Genomic DNA, 18,580 nt, shown 5'->3' with positions numbered 1-18,580 from the left:
TTAAAAGTAATAAGCAATTAAAGAGGGTAAGGACATTGCAGAAAAAGTAAATTTTTTTTCCTTCAGTCCTCACACAAAAGATGCTGGGGAGATATCTACCTCTATTCAATGAAGCTAAGGCACTATCAGAAATTGGGCTGACAAAAGAGAAGGTGCTGGAACAAACATAAATTAAAGGACCACAATGCATCAGGACTGGAAGGGTTCTGAAGGAATGAAGTAGCTCAGCTGCTTACAAAAATCTGCAATTTCTCATTAAAATCAGCTACTGCACTGAAGGACCAGAGGACCATACTTATATTTAAAAGAGGAGATAAGGGGCACTGTAAGTCTAGTAGATTAGACAGGCATGATTTTATTTTACAGAATCTGTGCTGGACTAGAAGGCCTCAACAGAAAAATTGGTTGAAACAATAATTAAAATGAGAATTATAAATCATGCAAATGAACATGATGTGATAGGGACAAATCAGCATGGCTTCTGTAAAATTAAAATCATCTCTCTCTAATGTACTAGAAGTGGTTGTGTGTATAAATGAGAACCTGCTGACGTAATTTATTTGGACTTTAAAAAAACCTGTGACAAAAGCTCTTACAAGAAGTTGTTTAAAAAGTGATAGGATGAAAGTCAAGTACATACAACCAGATTTCTGTGCTCATGCTGAACCCCAGTGACTTAAGTATGTCTATCTGTGTTATATGGCCCTCATCACAACAGTATCTTCAATCAGTGGGTCTGAAGATGAGCCCATGTGACAGAAAACAAAGAGTAGGGGAAATTACTCAATTATTAATATGGGAACAGGTTACCAATGTGGTGTCTCAAGGTTCTGTATTAGAATTGATGTTGTTTAATTTATTTATCAGTGATCTGGAAAGCAAGGTGAGCAGGTAAGTGGCAAAATTAGCAAAAGACATAAAGTTATTTAGGTTAATCAATACTAGAGAAGATTGTGAGGAATTTCAGAAGGGAGGTGAATTTCAGTGTTGACAAATGCAGTGTGATGCACATTGGAAGGTAACATTTGCATTATTTGGGTACCTTGCTGGTCTCTAAACTAACTATAACCATTCAGGAAAAAGACCTGGGCATCACTGTGGGGTGGTCAGTTGAAATTCCTGCTCAATTTGCAAAGTTAGTCTAAAAAGCAAACTAAAGGTTAGGATGGACAAGAAATGGGTTAGAAAATAATACTGAAACTCTAATAATGCCACTAGGTAATACTCTGTTTATTGCTGGTCAATCTGTACCAAAAAAAGACATTGCTGACGAAAATTATCAGTGGCATGTTAAGGCTATAAACAAAGAGAAACTGAAAACACAGGGTCTGTTTATTTAAAACAATGAATCAGAGAAGATACCATAAAGAACATGAGTACTATAAAGAAGGTAGATCCCACTTGCCCCTTCTCATAGTACTGGAAAAAGGATATAGTCAATAGAAATGAAAGACAAAAAAATTAAAATTGATAAAAGGAAATACTTTTTATACATAATGTATTATTGTGGAACTCATTGCTGCAAGATATCATGGATACCAAGAGCTTAGTATGATTTTTTTTTAATTAACCATTTAAATGGATATAGTGAATATCCAGTTACAGTAGACAGGATGCTTTTTTAAACAGTTTCAGGACATAAACCAACTGTTTTGATGGAGATGAGAAAGATACTTCCCTATGGAAGGTTATTTCATAATTGGGGTGTCTAGCACCTTCCTCAGGATTATGTGGTATGGGGTCATCGTCAGAGAAAGAATATTAAATAGATGGACCACCGGTCTGATCCATTATGTTAATACCTCTGTTTCTATCTTCCTAATTTACAACTCCAATGCGGACATTATGCCTCTCATTTATAATAGTTCCTCTTCTTGACATGTGATAGAAAAGCGGTGTAATAAAGGTATGATTAGCGGGAATGTTGGAGAGGCTGATCATTACTTCCTGATGCTAGTCACAAGAACTGGATTAAAATGTTATCTCATGTGGCAGGGATCAGTATCCACTGATTCCAGTGGTTTCTATGAAAGTGGTTAAAGAGGTTTCTCTGCGTTACTTTCAAAGTGATTGTGTTCCCATAAGAGTGCTTCACTGCTTAGAAGTCAAAGGAGATATTTTGCCAGAGTTTTTGGCCTGTTATATTTTCTCCTCTTTATGCTGCATTACCCAGAAGGAAACTTGTCATTTTGTGTTGCTGACTTTAGCATGCATTCTTGTTTTTCTCTGTTGCATCATAAATATTTTCTTAAGACCCATTGCTTGACACCAGTCTATGTTATGCTGTGCCACATTGGAATGGGTGTTCTATTGCTCAGGGCTTCAAGAAGAGACGAAGTCACACATACTTGCGCACTGAAAATTTTAAGACGTGTGGTGATATTTTAAGAATATGCTCATAGAATATTAAACAAACAGCATACTTTCCAGTGCTGCTGCCGAGAGCCATACTTCATTCTCTATTACGTGACATGACTGTTTTGAATTTGTTTTTTCCCTGTTCTGCTGCTTGCAGTCTGTACATAGAAACCTAATATTCCTAGAAGAATATCTGTCCCAAACCCCATTTTGTATACAGAAAGTATAGTGAAACTGGTCCACACCTAGAAAGAGAGAGATTTTCACAGGTTAAACCTATACCATTTATAATTAATGATAGGAACAATATTTTGTTCTTCTGTAGCATCTTCCATGAGAATCTCAGTGCACTTTACAAACATTAATGACTCAAAATGACCCATTAAAATAACAGTTATTATTATTTCTGTTTTCAGACAGGGGACCTGAGCTATGCAATGTCTTGCCCCAGCTAGGAATAAGACTCAGATCTCTTCCCTCCCAGACCTGAGCTTTTGCCACAAGGTTGTGTCCTGGCCACCCTCCGTTCTGACCTTTTCACAAAGATCAAGTGTGTGGCATCAGTTTAATATCTGCTCAGTCTTCCAGCGGGGAACTACCCATCCTCGGGGAACGGACTTGAGGTTCTAACCGGTCTACACGCTCACAGGTTTATCAAAGTCAAAATTCCAGCACCCCATCCGCTGGTGGGTGAGGCCTCCGGAAAAGGCAGGCTGGCTGTCAGTGTGAGATCCCTTGGGGTCGCAGCCAGGTAAATATGGTGGGCCTGCTGTAGGTTGAGCGAACACCAATGCACACTCCAGACCCGCAGAGAAGAGGAAAATCCTGGCTGGGAAGTTGCAGAAGGTTTGAAGGCCTGCGAAGGGGCGTGTGCACCCCCCCCCCTCCCGGCTCCCCACTACCCTCCCCGCGTTTCAAGCACACCACTGAGGCGTGCACCGAGCCCGCGAGCAGCTTGGTGGCACCAGACACCTCCCTTTCCCCCCTTGGTGACTCCGATCCCGGCCCGGCTCCTCCCCCTGCTCCGCAGTTTCCCTCCCTCCGCAGCCACCGCTGTTTTCAGTCGGCAGCGAAGCGGAGCCCATCCCGAAGCTGGCTCAGTGCGCCCGGAGCGGGAGCGCCGGCGGGCGGGCGGGCGAGCTAGGTGCGCGCCGCGGGCGCCGCTTGGCCCTCCGGGGAGGAGCGTCAGGGGCAGGCTTTTGCGTCCCCAGCATGGAGGGGTGGGCCGCCGCGCCCCCGAGCCCCGCGCCCTAGTGGGACCCCTCCAGGCCAGGGAGGGGCTGCCCAGAAGTTTGGGAGGCGCTGGGGAAAGTTTGCTGCGGGGGGGGGGCTGCGCGCTGCGGCCCGGGGAGGGAGGGTCCGTCCCCCCCGCCGGTCTCTCCAAGGCGCCCGCGGCAGCATGGCGAGGGGGGCAGGTCGGGAGGAGGCCGCCTGGCCGGCGCGCTGCTCCTCCGGCCGCCGGAACCCCCGCTTCCTCTCCCCCTGGCGTCGGGGCAGCGCTTTCCAGCGGCCCCTCTGGCTGGTTTACATGGCGCTTCTCTGGAGGCTCAGCGCGGCCGAGACGGAGTTTTCCATCTTGGATGAAGCGCAAGTTTTAGCCGCTCAGATGAAGAAACTTGCCACAGAGGAGCTGGGGGTCGTCACTATGCAGGTACCGTTCCCCCTCCACGCCTCTCTTCCCCCCTGCCCTCTTCTCCTTCCTTCCTTCCTTCCCTGCCCCTTGTTCTCTTCCTCTCCTTTCCCTGTGTGCGCTCCCTCTCTCCTGCCTCTGCTCCTCTCTCCCTTCATCCTTTCTTCCTGGTTTTCTTTCTTCTATCTGGCTCCTCTTCTCCTAATTCTCGCTCCCTCCTCCTCTCGCTCCTCTGCTTCATTCCTGTTTTTCTTTCCATTTCTTTCTTTGCAAACTTCCCTCCCGCTTGTCCCCCCACCCCCGGTCGCCTTTCTCCCCCGCAAGCCCCTCGCTTCTGCCCCGACTTGCAGGGAGCCGGTGAGAGCCCTGTGGCTGTGGAGTCTCTTCCCACAGTGGCCACAGTTCCCCCCACCATGCAGCTTTGCCTGACACACAGACGACCCCCCGTCCTCCCTCCAGTCAGTAGGGGTTGTTTTTTGTTGCCATTTGCTGATCAGTAAGCTCCTGGATCGTTGTGGTTTAGTGCATCCCTATAAAGTTTTGAAACATGACTCCCTGTTGGAGGCTGTTGCCTCGTGGGGCAGGGATACTTTGTATTTTATGAGGGTCTTGAAACTGACTATTTTGCATACTTTTGTCTCTTCAGTTTCAGGGACCTGTGCCCTTTGTGAGGCAGAGGCAAGCTTGATCCTTGATAAATCTTTAGGTGGATTTGATTATTGTTTTAAAACTCAAAAAGTATTTCCTTCTTGGACTTTGGTTCTGTTTTTTGTTTATATTCATGACTATATACAATTCCCGAAAACTAACCAACAGCATATATGTGTGTGTGTATGTATGTGTATATATATATATATCTCCTGAGCTTTTAAATTAAGAATACTGAAACTTTTATTTCGCAAGATTCAAAAAGAGGTTTTGAATTGTAAACTTTAGGTTTATTTATAAAACAAGCTGTAATTGAAGGTGGATATTTTGAGACTTCTTTAAGTATAGCAATATTTAAAGCTGAATTTAATACTAACTGGTTTTGAACAAAGTCCTTTAGGTCCATGTACAATTTTAGCTTTTTCATCTCCAAATATTTTTCTTTCTGATGTCAGTAAATCACAAACTGTAGTTCCTTCATGGAAGGAGAGGTTTTTTTATATGTGGAATTTACACACAGATGATGATGAGATAGGGAGACCATTCTTTCTGAAGGGAATATGCAATTTGACAAATTTATTATCTTCCTGCATCTCATTTCCTGACATTGTAATTTCTATCAGCTCCAGGAGGAGAGAGGTGATTAGGAATTATTTGTATCCCTGCCTTCGTGGTTGCATATTAATGATAGTACAACTACTTTCAGTAAAAATACTGAATGCATCTGATGAAGTGAGCTGTAGCTCACGAAAGCTCGTGCTCAAATAAATTTGTTAGTCTCTAAGGTGCCACAAGTACTTCTTTTCTTTTTAGTAAAACTACTGTGATTTCTGTAATCACTGGCTGGAATTGCATAGGATGCTAATAGCTATGTTACAACAATCAACTACAACATACACACACAAAAAGTGAAATCGGATCCCAGATGCACTGCAATCCAAGGTATAGGCAGTACCAAACGCAGTTTTAAAAGCCTCACAAATTGAGTAGGTGACACTTTTATGTGGTCAGCAGGGGTCCCTCCCCAAATGGCCCTTTATCTTCTCCAAACTGGCTTCATTCTACCACCTTTGAAACATCATTGTGTTGGCTGGCCTCCTAGGGCTGGGGCTTTGTCCAGGAAAATACCAAGCTGTTGTCTTGTCTTTTATAATCAGACATGTATGTAAATGACTTCACTTAACAAGGTAGATAGAAGTAAATTATTAATGCAGAGAACATTAGGGAAATCACTTTTTCTGTCTAGAGATCTAGAGGCATATTTACCGCCTGAAAATTATATATATAGTCCTATAAATGGTGGAGCTTCTGGTTAATGGAAATTAAATGAGTATGATCATATTTCTCAACTTATTTCTCCACTGTAAAAAAAAAAAAAAAAAAAACCCTTCTTGACAAGTGCTAGCAGCTTCAACACGTGTCTTCTTTGGTTTGTTTTTAGGTTGTTTCTTTTTTAAAGTCAGCTCACATAAAACATATGCTCAAAATTATCTTCCATAACAACACCTCATTGTGTTGTAGGCAGGCATAAAATGAACCAGGTTCCTCCACAAGAATTGTAGCCGGTCGTGGCTATTGGCTTAGGAAGCAAGCTTGATGCCAGGGTATAGGTATGCAAAATAACAACACTAAATGCTGTGTGCATTTATTGTTACTTGAATCGTGTGAGGCCAAAAGCAGTTAATACAGTGAAGCCAATAGTTGACAGGATGAGCCCTAGATTCTTTAAAATATTTGGCCGTTTTAAGTCCCATCAAGCCAATTTGAACGTTCCCCACTTCCTCCGTACATTGCTACAGCTGTTTCAGATTAAAAACTGGTTGAAAACAAACTCCCTGTGACTTTAGAAGCTTCTCTGATGATCTCTTCCAACAGTTGAACAAAAATCTTTATAAAATTTCAACTCTTTAAATTTAAGCAGTTAGTCCTCAAAAAGGGCTGCATGCAATTAAAACAGAATTATTATCTTTGGTATTTATGTAGTGCTGTTAGTGGACTATATGGTAGGAAAGCTGTGCCAGTCAACGTGTTCCATGTTCCAAAGAGCTGTCAGTCTGTGGGCAAAAGTTTGTTATACTACATTGTTCTGTATTGCACTGTGTGATCAGGTATCCTTCCTATTGGAAGGCATTTAGGAACAAATGAGGTTTAACCAAGATGGTCAGCGAAGCAACCCCATGGTCTGGGTGCCCCGACACCTCTGACTGCCAGACGCTGGGACTGCATGATGGGGATAGATCACTCGATAATTGCCTTCTTCTGTTTACTCTCTATGAATCATCTGGTGCTGGCCACTGTCAGAAGACAGGATACTGGACTAGATGGACTGTTGGTCTGACTCAGTATGGCCGTTCTTATGGGGTTTTGGAGAAAGAATGAGGGAGCTTTGTGTACCTTAATTGGGAGGTTGCTCTAAGCATGGAAGAAGCCCCAAAAGCGGGAGTGAGTGAAAGAGACAAAGGAAGTGGCTAGGATTAGTGCTTGGGCAGAGTTAAGAGCATGATAGGGAGGAGATGAGGGCCGAGTTGTGGAGAGCCAGGAAAGTAAAGAGGGGAAACTAGCATAGATACCTAGATATGATTTTGGGCAGCAGTGTTCAGCATAGACTGGAGATGAGAGGAGCAAAAGGTGGCAGTGCTTAAAGCATGAAACAAATAGGGCATGCTGTAGTATGTGGTCAGTTGAGAGGGAGAGGGAGAGAGATGGATTTTTATTTTTTGAGAAAGCGAGCATACATAGAAAAGGAAATGGCATGATTTGACAAGAACTTGAATGTGAAGAAAGGAGAGGGTGTGAGAGGAGTCAATGGTGACTCCAAAGTCATGAGCTTTGGTGATGGGAAGGATGGAGATGGGAGGTAGAGAAGAATTTGAAGGAACAATAAGTTTAGTGGCTGCATCGAGTCTGAGGTGGCAATGAAATATCCAATGAATGTTAGGCTGCAGTATCAGAGAGGCAGGTGGAAATCTGTAAATAGACTGAAGGCGAGAGGTTGATTTGGCGTATGTGAATCTGGGAAAGAGTCCGAAGAGGAGAAAACTGAAGGTGGGACCACCAAAAGAGAAAGGGAGGGAGGATGAGATGGAGCCTCCAGAGGAAACATTAAAGGAGCATCTGGAGAGGTAAGAGAGGAACCAGGAGAGCACTGAGCCTTAGAAGCCCGTGAAAGGGGAGGGTGTATATATATAAAAGCCAAAAGATGGAGACATGGCTAGTGTTATAAACAAAATCTGTCTCCCTGATGCTATATCTACTTCCTCTAATACAATTATTACAGCACTAATGTGAAGAAAATGTATCTGGAATATTGATAGGAAGGCTCATTGTTTTTATGGACTTGTATTGAAATCCTGTTATATAACATTTACTTTTTATAGTTTATTTTCTAAGAGTAGCAAAATCCTACTGGAATGAATGGGATGCATGCATCTGTGAATAGTAAGAATAATACTGATTCTGCGTGGATAGTAAGGATGATAGTTATTGTGACAGCATCGTTCTAACAATTGTCTTGGTATTAGGACAACTGTATCTTATTTGTAGACGGTGAGCTGACAGGCATCAGTGCAGAAGCTGTTTTGTTTTTTTTTTTAAACCAAGTTTTATGTTTTTAAACATAGGTCTATTGCTGGAAGTGTGTTGCTTTCAAATTAGCCTTTGAATGTATAGAATAATATACCATAAACAATATTGCAAATAAAGATACTTGTGAGTAAGGATAACATGGCTGTGTGATTTCTTGTGTGAGGAGCAGCATTCCGTGGGTAGGTAGGACATATATTTTTGAACAAATATGTGGCCCCATTACACATATACTTTGTGGAATATTGTATCACAGGTATTCTGTAGAAATATATTTACCGTATGCCTTTGACAACACTTTGGGCCAATTCTTTGTTGATGTAATAATGTCTAGCTCTTCTATAGCCCTGTCCGTTGGTTGGTCTCAAAGTGCTTTGCAAAGGAGGGGCAACATTTAACCTTTTGTAAATTGTTTCACCTGTGTAGTCTGTTTCCCCTGTTGCTTGCCCAGGGAGAGGAAAAACTTTTTCAAAGAAACGTGACTGTAAACGCACAGTGGGATTCTGGGGCAAGCATAGTACCTGAAATTACAATTTACTTACCCACCCATCCCTGCCCAAACCAGTAGCTAGACTTCAAGTTGACAAAAACCGTCTGATTTTACTGTGAAATTTTGTTTTGGCAATTCTTCTTCTTCTGTCGTGTGGCTGGTGCTGTTGGGTTCTGGGGAGGTGGGTGTAGAGCAGCAGCTACAGTATGTTTTGGCAATGATGTGTGTTCTGAAAACACCTGATGCTTAAACTGGCAATTTAAGTTATGTTTGTGTGCTCCAAGTGATTTTAAAAGGCGGCCATATTACTTTGCATCATTTGGTAGACCATACATTTAATGGACTATCTTAATGTCACAAGCCACAAAAGATGGTACTTTGTTGAATGAACAGGTTAATGGGCAAATTCTGTGTATTCTTCTGAGTTGTCTGTTCAGTTGGCACTTGGCAGTCATTTAAAAACTACAGGCCTTTACATTAAAATTACAACCAAGTTGGAGATTGTGTCCTAACCCAGTTCGAACAGAGTACACTGGCCCTTAACTATGTTCTGTTATTTGGTTAATCCCAGATTGGTTTTCGTGCTTCCATTGTAATTGTAGTGTAGATCGCTGACTGGAAAAACAGAACACAATTCTTGTGAAAATGTTGACCATTTTTTAATAAGCACAGGACCTATGACCTCCTGAGTTACAATACTGACTTTTTCAGTGGCATTGGGTAATTCATTCTAACTCAGACTCCTTGTCTATAAAATGGAGATCTACCTACCTACCTACCTCACAGGGTGTTTAGAGGATTAATGAATGCTTGGTAGAGGAAAATCTATTGTAATTTTGAGTACGTACATAACTTTAAAGCCATGTAGGCCCAGAAGCAAGCAATATGCCCTTAGGATTTAGAATATTTTGACAACTTTCTCATCCTGATCCTTTATGCTTATTGTGCTAGAAGAGTACAATTCTTCCTTTCTCTTTCCCCCCACCATCTCCAAACATGGGAGCACAGTTGGAAAAAAATGCCTCCCTGACTGCTAAAATGGCAGTCGGCTACTCCCAAGGACAAAAACAACTATATTTTTCTGTCTGTTAAATTACAGCGCTCTGGTTTCTGATTAACAGTGTTAATACTTGCTCAGATGCTGTGGTAATGGGCACAATAGAAAAACCTATGGTATACAGGCTCCTCCAGCTCGACTGGGAGACTATTATACTGGTAGCATGTTTAGCCATATAATGCTTTTCAGTAAAAGCAGGGTGGGACACAGGCCAGGTTGACAGACACAAGTAGAATGCTGTCAGATTTTCATTGTGTGTGGAAGGAAATAATGTCACCTTTATTTTGAAGAGTACAGAACCACTGTTTGTTGTCTGATGCTGTTGATAGAGTTGTAATAAACCAAGAATTCTAGTAACCAGAATTAGCACTTTTCATCCATACATCTCAAAAGCAAACTTCACAAAAGAGGTAGGTATTCAAGGTTGGAGTTGTAGATAACACATTAGATTTAGAACTGAGATCTAGGTTCTGTTTCTGGCTCCACCATAAACTTCCTGGGTGACCTTGGGCAAATCTGTGCCTCTGTTTCCTATCTTTAAAATGGGGATAACAATATTTCTCTACCTCTCACAGGTGTTACAGACATTAATGGTTTTATTTTGTAAGGTGCTCAGATACTAGGGTGATTAGTGCCATGGGAAAATCTGTAAACCATCAATCATTATCATGATCTTAAATCAAGATCTCTAGTTTGCAAAATTAAGGACATTTATCAAATTAAACTTTTCTAATTTCATATCTACTTATTTTTTTGAAAGCATCCCCTTGAATACAGAATAGAAGAACAGGTATCTATTTTTATGTATTTTTTTTCTGTTGGCTTCTGGTTGTGGTTTACTGTGCTTGAAAGCCATTTGGGAGAGTGAAACAAAATAAAAATTAAGAAGTGCAGGTTGATAAATAGTTTATGAGCTACTGTTTTTTCTTATTCAATAGTATACATTATAGTAATTATGGAGTGGAAGCCAGTGGAGTAAAATCTCATCTGTTTTACATGATTATGTCTTGGTTTGCATCCAATCATAACAATCTTTCTGAAGGCTCTGTGAAAGCCCAAGACTGCAGCAGTTTTTCATCCTATTCCACTTGGACTTTTTTTCATGAAACATTTCAAAAAGATATAGTGCGGTCCTGGTGGAAGGGCACTTAAAATAGTAAAGCTTAGGAGAATGAATCTGAATTTTTAATTAGGCTTTGAGTTGTTTCTTCAAAGTGTCGAGACATCATTAGTGATGTAAGTCTTGTTGCATTAGTGGAGACTGACATTTCACTTCAAACACAGAGAACGCAGCTGTCCTGTGCAGATAAAAGTTTTCAAATGTGGTGCAGCAAGGTGGATTGCTAGATAATTAGCTGTCCCACTTTACTGCTGTGTTGAAGAGCCCTGCCAGTCACGGGAGGGAGAAAGGCGGAATTATTAACGGGAGGAAATCCAAGTATGTCATAAAGCAATTTGAAATCTCTCAGCTGTGGCAAGGCTGATAAGACATATGTTAAGGAAACGCACAAAGTAAGTACAGTATATGTTAGCCAATTCTTTTTCTTAGCTTAATTCAGCAAAGCAGCAATGGCAAAAGCCTAATGATCCCTACAATATAGCAAAGTACTTGCAGTGGTTCCATCAGCCTGACCTTGGCACTGGTAGCAAAGAAATTAACATTTATATTTTACATGTCAATTTAAAAAATAAATTTGCAATTTATGAGAGTTTCAGAATAGGAAGGAATAACTACAAAAATGTAAACTGTCGGTTAAAGTGCATTTGGGACAAAATAAATGTTTGGCATCAACATAATTTAAAAAATAATCTGAGTTTAAACAGTATCAGTGTTCCATGCAGAGAATAATGTAATAACTGTAGGATGTTATATGTTTGTATGCTTCTTGTACATAACACACCAGTTCACTTTCATTGGATTCTGGATTCTGCACCCCTTCAAGTTAAGGGGAACTTTGCCATTGATTTCAATGAGCATAGGGTCAGGGCTATATAATAAATAGCTATATCTTTAAACGCCAATCTTTTGCCTCTTTTTTTTATAAGTCTTTCTGAACATCATAAATAATACAATAAAAACGTAGCCTTAAATACCTTTGATGTATCAAAAATTCTATCCTGTGGGTATCAACTAATGGCAGTTCTATCTTCTGATGTATTACACCGTTCCAATGCTTAAGAGTAATAAAAAAAAAATCATACTATGCAGTTATGGAGGACCTTGCAAAGGAAAACACTTAAGGCCAGAGCCACAAAAGGACTTAGGTGCTAGACTGCCACTTGAGGGCATAAATTCCAGAATCAGGCCTCGATGGGATTCACAAAACCCCTGCTCAGCTGCGGCCAAGCCCCATAGGTGCCTAAACTCATTTGGGTTTTTCCTGTAAAAGTTCCCTCTGAGCCTACATTTCTGTCTCAGAATGTGCGTACTGCAGCTCTGTGCCAGCCATCCAGATCCAAAGCCTCAGAACGATGTACAAATGGGGGTATGTTCCTTGGCCTAACCGGCCTGCTGTGCCAATCCGGTAGGCGTGTGCCATGGTTGCATACCAGATTGGCCCCATAGAAGAGTTTATACAAAACGGCCAGTGGAGCAGGAGGAGGGCCGCCTCCCTTATAACTTTTAGCCCAGTGGTTAGGGTACTCACCTGAGATGTAGGAGACTCTCCGCGTTTAAGTCCCTTCTCATCAGGTGAACAGGGATCTGCCACCTTTCAGGTGTGTGCAGTAGCCACTAGGCTTTAAAATGTTTTCTTGCCAGGTTTCCTCAGTCTCCCTCCTGTTGAAGCTATCCACTGTGAATAAATAATGAAGGAATCGGTGGGCCAGAGAGAGCGAGAGCAAGCATGAGAATGACTCTGTAGCATGGTGTTTAGAGCACTCACTTGGGGGTTGAGACCCAGGATCCAGTCCCCCTGCTCCAATGACATTTTCAATTATTTATACACTGTGGAACAGCTTCAAGAGGAGAGACTGAGCAGGTCCTACATCAGAATGGCCCACAGCTCAGGCACTCACCTGAGAGGGGGCAGGTCCCTGTTCATATCCCTCTTCCTCCTCATGTGAAGTGGGATTTGAGCCATTGGTGTTCCACATTCCAGATGAGCACCCTAACCACTGGGTTTAAAGTTATGAGGGAGGTCTGATGTCCTCCCCCCTTGCTTCTTGAAAAAAACAATGTAGGCTTCTAACACCAAGAGAGGGTTTGCAGCTGAGCAGAGGGAGGCACCTCTTTGCATCCTGGGCTTAGGTGCCTAACTGTGGGGCCTGGTCTACACTGGTGGGAGGGAATCGATCTAAGATATGCAACTTCAGCTACAAGAATAGTGTAGCTGAAGTCGATGTATCTTAGATCGACTTAGAATCACTTACTTCGCGTCCTCGCAGCGCGGGATCAACGGCCGCTGCTCCCCTGTCGACTCCGCTTCCGCTTCTCGCCGTGGTGGAGTTCCGGAGTCGACAGTAGAGCGATCAGGGATCGATTTATCGCGTCTACACTACACGCCATAAATTGATCCCCAATAGATCGATCACTGCCCGCCGATCTGGCGGGTAGTGTAGCCATGGCCTGGGAGAGGGGTGGGACTTAGGACATACCCCTCTCCTCTGCATTTCCTGTTGGCTAGCTTAGGCGAGGAGCCAGCTAGCATTGCTGATTTTTGTGAATCTCATATTGAGATGCTTCTCCCCATTCACTGTACAGGGACCCTAGGTATGAATCCCATTAATTTTTTTTTCTTTTTTTAAGATGACTAAAAGTTAGGTGTGGTGACACTCAGTTTGCTGCACCTATGTTTCTTTATGAATCTAGCCTTTAGTAATCTTAACTTCCCTGTAATTTGTTGTAGCGCTATTCCGTATTGTTCAACAGTGAAACTGTTAATAAAAAGTTTTATAGAACAATGTAATGCAAGGCCATAAATTGAAAACAAAGCTTAATAAAGTTCATTAGTAAAAACAGGGTGATACTTATCGAGAACTGGTTGGTACATCATGGGAGAAGTAATCTGGCTGGGGAGTCTCACCCAGTGTGGAGAATGGGGACATACTGCAATTGAATACAACTCCCATGAGTCACTGCAGCATGACAGCCAAACAGAAACACTTAGTTTCTTGGGCTTTTTTGGGGGGTTGGGGTGGAGGGGATTGGAATTTTCCATGGAAAGCAGATACCATTTGTGAAAAATTTAGTTGTGTAAAAATTCCAATTTTCTGTCTAAAAACAGTTCTGATGGAAAACTTTCAAGCAGCCATACCCCAAGCTGTCTTTATATGAATTAGGATCAGGAACTTGGTAACCTGTTAGCAGGAGGTGTTTGTATAGTGAGAAGGTTATTTCTCCCTCTACTCACTTTCGTGTTGGAATCCAAGTGCATCCCTCTCTTTCCTCAGCACTGCTTCTGAGCTCTCTTGGTCTAGGGACTTGGGGTGTCAATTTTTCATGGCCTCTTCTATGGCCCACAGAAACCAGCATTGCCACTAAGACTACATATTGTTTGGTAGAAGAAATTCGAGTTGACTCTTGGAACATGATTATGAATGTTACAAGTCAGCAGTGATAATGCACAGTATGAGGCAAGGCTTAAATCAAATCACTTTTCACTACTACCAGTTATAGGCTGACTGCAAAAGAGTTTAAGAGTGCATTTGCAAGTATATTTGCACAGCTACAAACAGCTGGCAAGAAGACTGCTCTTCCCAATTCATACTGATGTGTTTTCCTGCTTCACAGCTCTTAAGCAGAAGTAGCCCATAAGTCCTTGTTTCTACTAGAACTTTCTTCTTTCTTTAAATGCCCAGTCTTCACTTTGCCTTTGGACATGACATTTGAAGCTGCAACCACTCTACTAGTTAGAGAACAGAAACCATAATGCCTCCTGAGAGAAGCCACAATTGTATGTCAGCCAGCACTTTATAGGGCACTATAATTAGGTATTTTTATACTTTCTCCCCTGCCCCCCCCCCCATCTTTTTCATATACCCCTGAGACCTAGCAGAAATTTCTGGCTAACTATATGATCACCACAGATGGAAATTAGGCCAGAGGAAAAGACTTTAAAACAGACACATTGGGAAGTTCTAGAAGAGGTTTGCCGAGTCTGGAAATCTTCAGCAGTGCTTCTTCCTCCTTTTCCTCTGGTAAGGTTACTGCATGTCTTCCTTTGTAGTGTACTGCATTTCTGGAGCATATTTGAGTACTATTCAAGACAGCACCCCTGCCCTTTCATATTAGTCCCCAATATCCAGAATCTAAAGGGTTTCTCTGAGAACTTGGCAGATTTCACTATAAAACCTGCATTTTGTCCCCAGCAAATTTGGAGGATAAATGGAGCTGGTGTTCGTATAAGGTTTTTAAACAAATCCTAGCTGCAGTCATCTGTTTGATCAACATTGCTGTACTTGCTTTGTGTCCAGGTTAATTTTCTTCATGTATGTTTCCTTGCTGAGGTGGGTGAAGTGGCCACTCTTCTCTGCAGCTGCTATTTGTGAATTTTCTCTATAAAATTACATTAGGTTCTATTTGCCAGTTTATCTTCCAAGAACCATCTGGAAGAGTATATGTTCCAACCTTTGTCCACTGTCAAGCTTTGCTTGGATAGATAGGAGTCTTGACACAACTTCCACAAGACCGCTATTGAAATAGACGCACACTGACTTTTGGGGGGGGGGGATTTCCTGTTTCTGCACGTTCAGATCCAATATGGATATAGTCCAACCTCATGATATGATAATAAATAGTGCCACAAGCATGCCAAATAATTCTGGTGCTTTCATAATCCATTCATCTTCTGTTCAGCTTCACTGTTCTCTCTCTACGTCCAATAAGTGAAGCATTAGAAGTACTTGCTCCTGATCCATTACCTCAGAAGTAATATGGAACAAAAAGAGTCTGAGGGGAGAGGCACAAAATCTCGAAACTAACTAGAGTGGGAGCCTGTTTGGGCCAAGGCTGGAAACATTTCCAACCCTGGGGAAGATGATGGAGGAAGCAGAGAGAATTTTACATATTGAACAGTGGGAGAAAGAAGAGTAGGAGCAGGTTTATATTTATTCAATAACATGAGGCTGTCCAGTTTTCTCTCTGTGTCCAGGTGTAATATCCCTCAGGTTTTGAGTGTTGTGTTAGGCAGACAGTGATCACAATTGTTGTTTCACAGCCCACATAGTCATCTATGTCTGCCTTTTTTTTTTAGGATCTAGATATTGTGGAGTTGGGTTCCCTGTAAGTATAGAAGTAAACAGTTGCAAAAAGGTAAATCTCTAGTGGGCCCTGCTCTTTCCATTTTTGGGTTTTGCTGCTTAGACTTGGATTTCCTTAGGGCCCTTTCCCCTCCCATTTAATTGTTCTGCAGATCCCATTATTGTGTGACAGAACGATGAGCTTTTCATCAAGATCAGAAACAATCTGGGCTCATTTGACTCTAATTATGAGATTCCTCCATTCAGAAATGACTCATCACTGTCCCACCCCCAAAAGTTCATGTAGGGCTACAGTAGCTTATTTGTTGAAAATGAGTGCAGCTATATTTGTGAGTCATGAAAGGAGAGGCGTCTTTGAGTCTATTGAGGGCTTTAGTGCCAGGACGGGGACCTGGAGCAGGAGATGAAAATGAACAGGAAGCCAAGGAGCACCTTGGCTTTGATTCAAAGGGCTTTAGTGCCAGGATGGGGACCTGGAGCAGGAGATGAAAATGAACGGGAAGCCAAAGAGCACCTTGGCTTTGATTCAAAGTCACCCGCACAAGCAGGAGAATCTTGACCTCTCCTATTCCAGGGCTTTTTTTACATGAGGAAAATAACCTGGTGGTTTGATGGATGTCAGCCATTGATCGTCTGGTCACTACTGCTTTCCCCCCTCACATGCGGTGTCATTTGGTGATAGGGCAAATATAGACATCATAGTGTTCAACGCTATTTGGATGATGATTAGGCCAATATGGAGAGCGTGGCAAATGGCTGTTGTCAGCCACGGGTCACTTTCCTTTTAGAGGTGCTAAGAGGATTAATCCATCACTTTGTGTAATGTACAATTTATAAAGTTACTTTGCCAGTCCAGTGATAACAGCAAAAGGCCTCCTACACCTTCACTCACCTACTTCCCCTTCTCAGGGTTGGAAATGGCATCTCACTTCATTGGAGAGCTAAGGAGGCTGGTTCTTCCAGAAAATTCAGCGTAACGGGTATGTATGTGGGATAGTGTGATGTCAAAAATAGTCGATTTAACCCAACATACCACAGCCACAGATCAGTTCACTCAGGGAGTGGGCACATCATCCTCAGGAGCTCCATCTGCTGAGTAGCATGTTTGTTTGTGGGGTGGGTGACAGAGAACTCCACTAAATTGTTGGCAGTCATGACCAATATCCTAAGCTTGTGTCCTATTGTAAAAGGTCCCATGAGCAGAGAGCTCCAGTAACAGATGCATTCTGAATTCTCTTGCCCAGGATACAGGTTTTCTCTCCTTTTGATGTTAAACAATTTTCTGGAAAATAGAGATTAACCGAGGGTGATGAGAGTGATATCATTGTACGTGGCGTCATCAGGCTTAATTCCAGAATCTTATCTAGTGTTCCTGGATTTTAATTTTAGATGCTTCTTCACTTTCTTGGTCTGTAACACCAAGAACCCATGTTATTTACCATGATCTTCAGACACTCACTCTCTCCCCTGAGTTTTGAAAGGATGAGATTCACACAGGAGTTGTTGCTCCTTCCTCCCCAAAATTCCACTCCAGACCAGGAGGTGAGCTACCATGGCTTGTAGTGTATGATGCATACTAAGTCTTTGTAGTGATGCAACAAGAAGCAGGTAGATTACTGGAAACAGGAAAGGGTTCATGTGCTGGACTGGGACTCGGCCAATCTGGGGTCAATTTGTGGCTCCGCAAGTGGCTTTGACTGTACCTGACCATGGGTAAGTCAATCTCTCTGAGCCTCAATTTCTGGTGGTGGTCTGTTGGAGAACTAAATATTACTTGGAGGAAAAGGTGAGAGAGGGCTTTTGATCATCTCCCGCTCCCCCTCTGATATGTGAAAGTTGTAAGATGAGATGATGGAAGCATCAAAGACCACCATGGCTCAGTGAATCAGGTGCTGTGACTATTAATTCCTTAAGCCTGGGAGCTGAAAGGGTTGTGTATTCTGAGGACTTGGGTCTGGTTCTACTCTCCTATAGCAGAGCTGAATCTGTCAGTTTTGGAATGATGCACCAAAGATTCCAAAGCAGCATTTTTTAGATAAAATGTGGGGTTTGTATGCCATTTCCCTCAGGCTTGTTGCTTCTAGATAAAGTATAACAGGTCCTTCTAAAATTTAGAGTTCCGTTCAATGTGATAGTTTCATCTTATCTGGAATAGAGGGAAGAGGCCTTTCGTGAAGGAATAGTTTAAATTGGGTGTTCATGCACTGTATACGTTAATGAAACTATGGTCTAGATCAGTGGTTCCCAAACTTGTTCCACCGCTTGTGCAGGGAGAGCCCCTGGCGGGCCGGGCCGGTTTGTTTACCTGCCGCATTCGCAGGTTTGGCCGATTGCGGCTCCCAGTGGCCACGGTTCACTGCTCCAGGCCAATGGGAGCTGTTGGAAGCGGTGGTCAGTACGTCCACTGGGAGCCACGATCAGCCGACCCTGCAAATGCGGCAGGTAAACAAACCGGCCTGGCCCGCCAGGGGCTTTTCCCGCACAAATAGCAGAACAAGTTTGGGAACCACTGGTCTAGACAGAAGATCATTGAGCCTCCTTGGACATATCTTTTGACTACAGAATCCTATGTGATGTTTCCAGTACTAGTCGTTAATTGCTCTTTTTTATTCCT

General features: G+C 42.5%; 1 protein-coding gene across 1 annotated transcript in view; it reads left to right on the top strand.

The window, feature by feature from the left end:
- The first annotated feature begins 3,419 nt into the window (after positions 1-3,419).
- The window catches only part of CACHD1 (cache domain containing 1), a 182,128-nt gene continuing 166,967 nt past the window's right edge, over positions 3,420-18,580 (top strand). The window contains exon 1 of the mRNA XM_084636325.1: positions 3,420-4,009. Within this exon, the coding sequence (XP_084492451.1) occupies positions 3,758-4,009 (252 nt within the window). The 5' untranslated portion in view covers positions 3,420-3,757. The remainder of the gene's footprint in view (positions 4,010-18,580) is intronic.

The sequence above is a fragment of the Lepidochelys olivacea genome (assembly GCF_965140295.1).
Source record: "Lepidochelys olivacea isolate rLepOli2 genome assembly, chromosome: 8".
Classification (NCBI taxonomy): Eukaryota; Metazoa; Chordata; order Testudines; family Cheloniidae; genus Lepidochelys; species Lepidochelys olivacea.
This window is presented reverse-complemented; position numbering and strand designations above follow the sequence as displayed.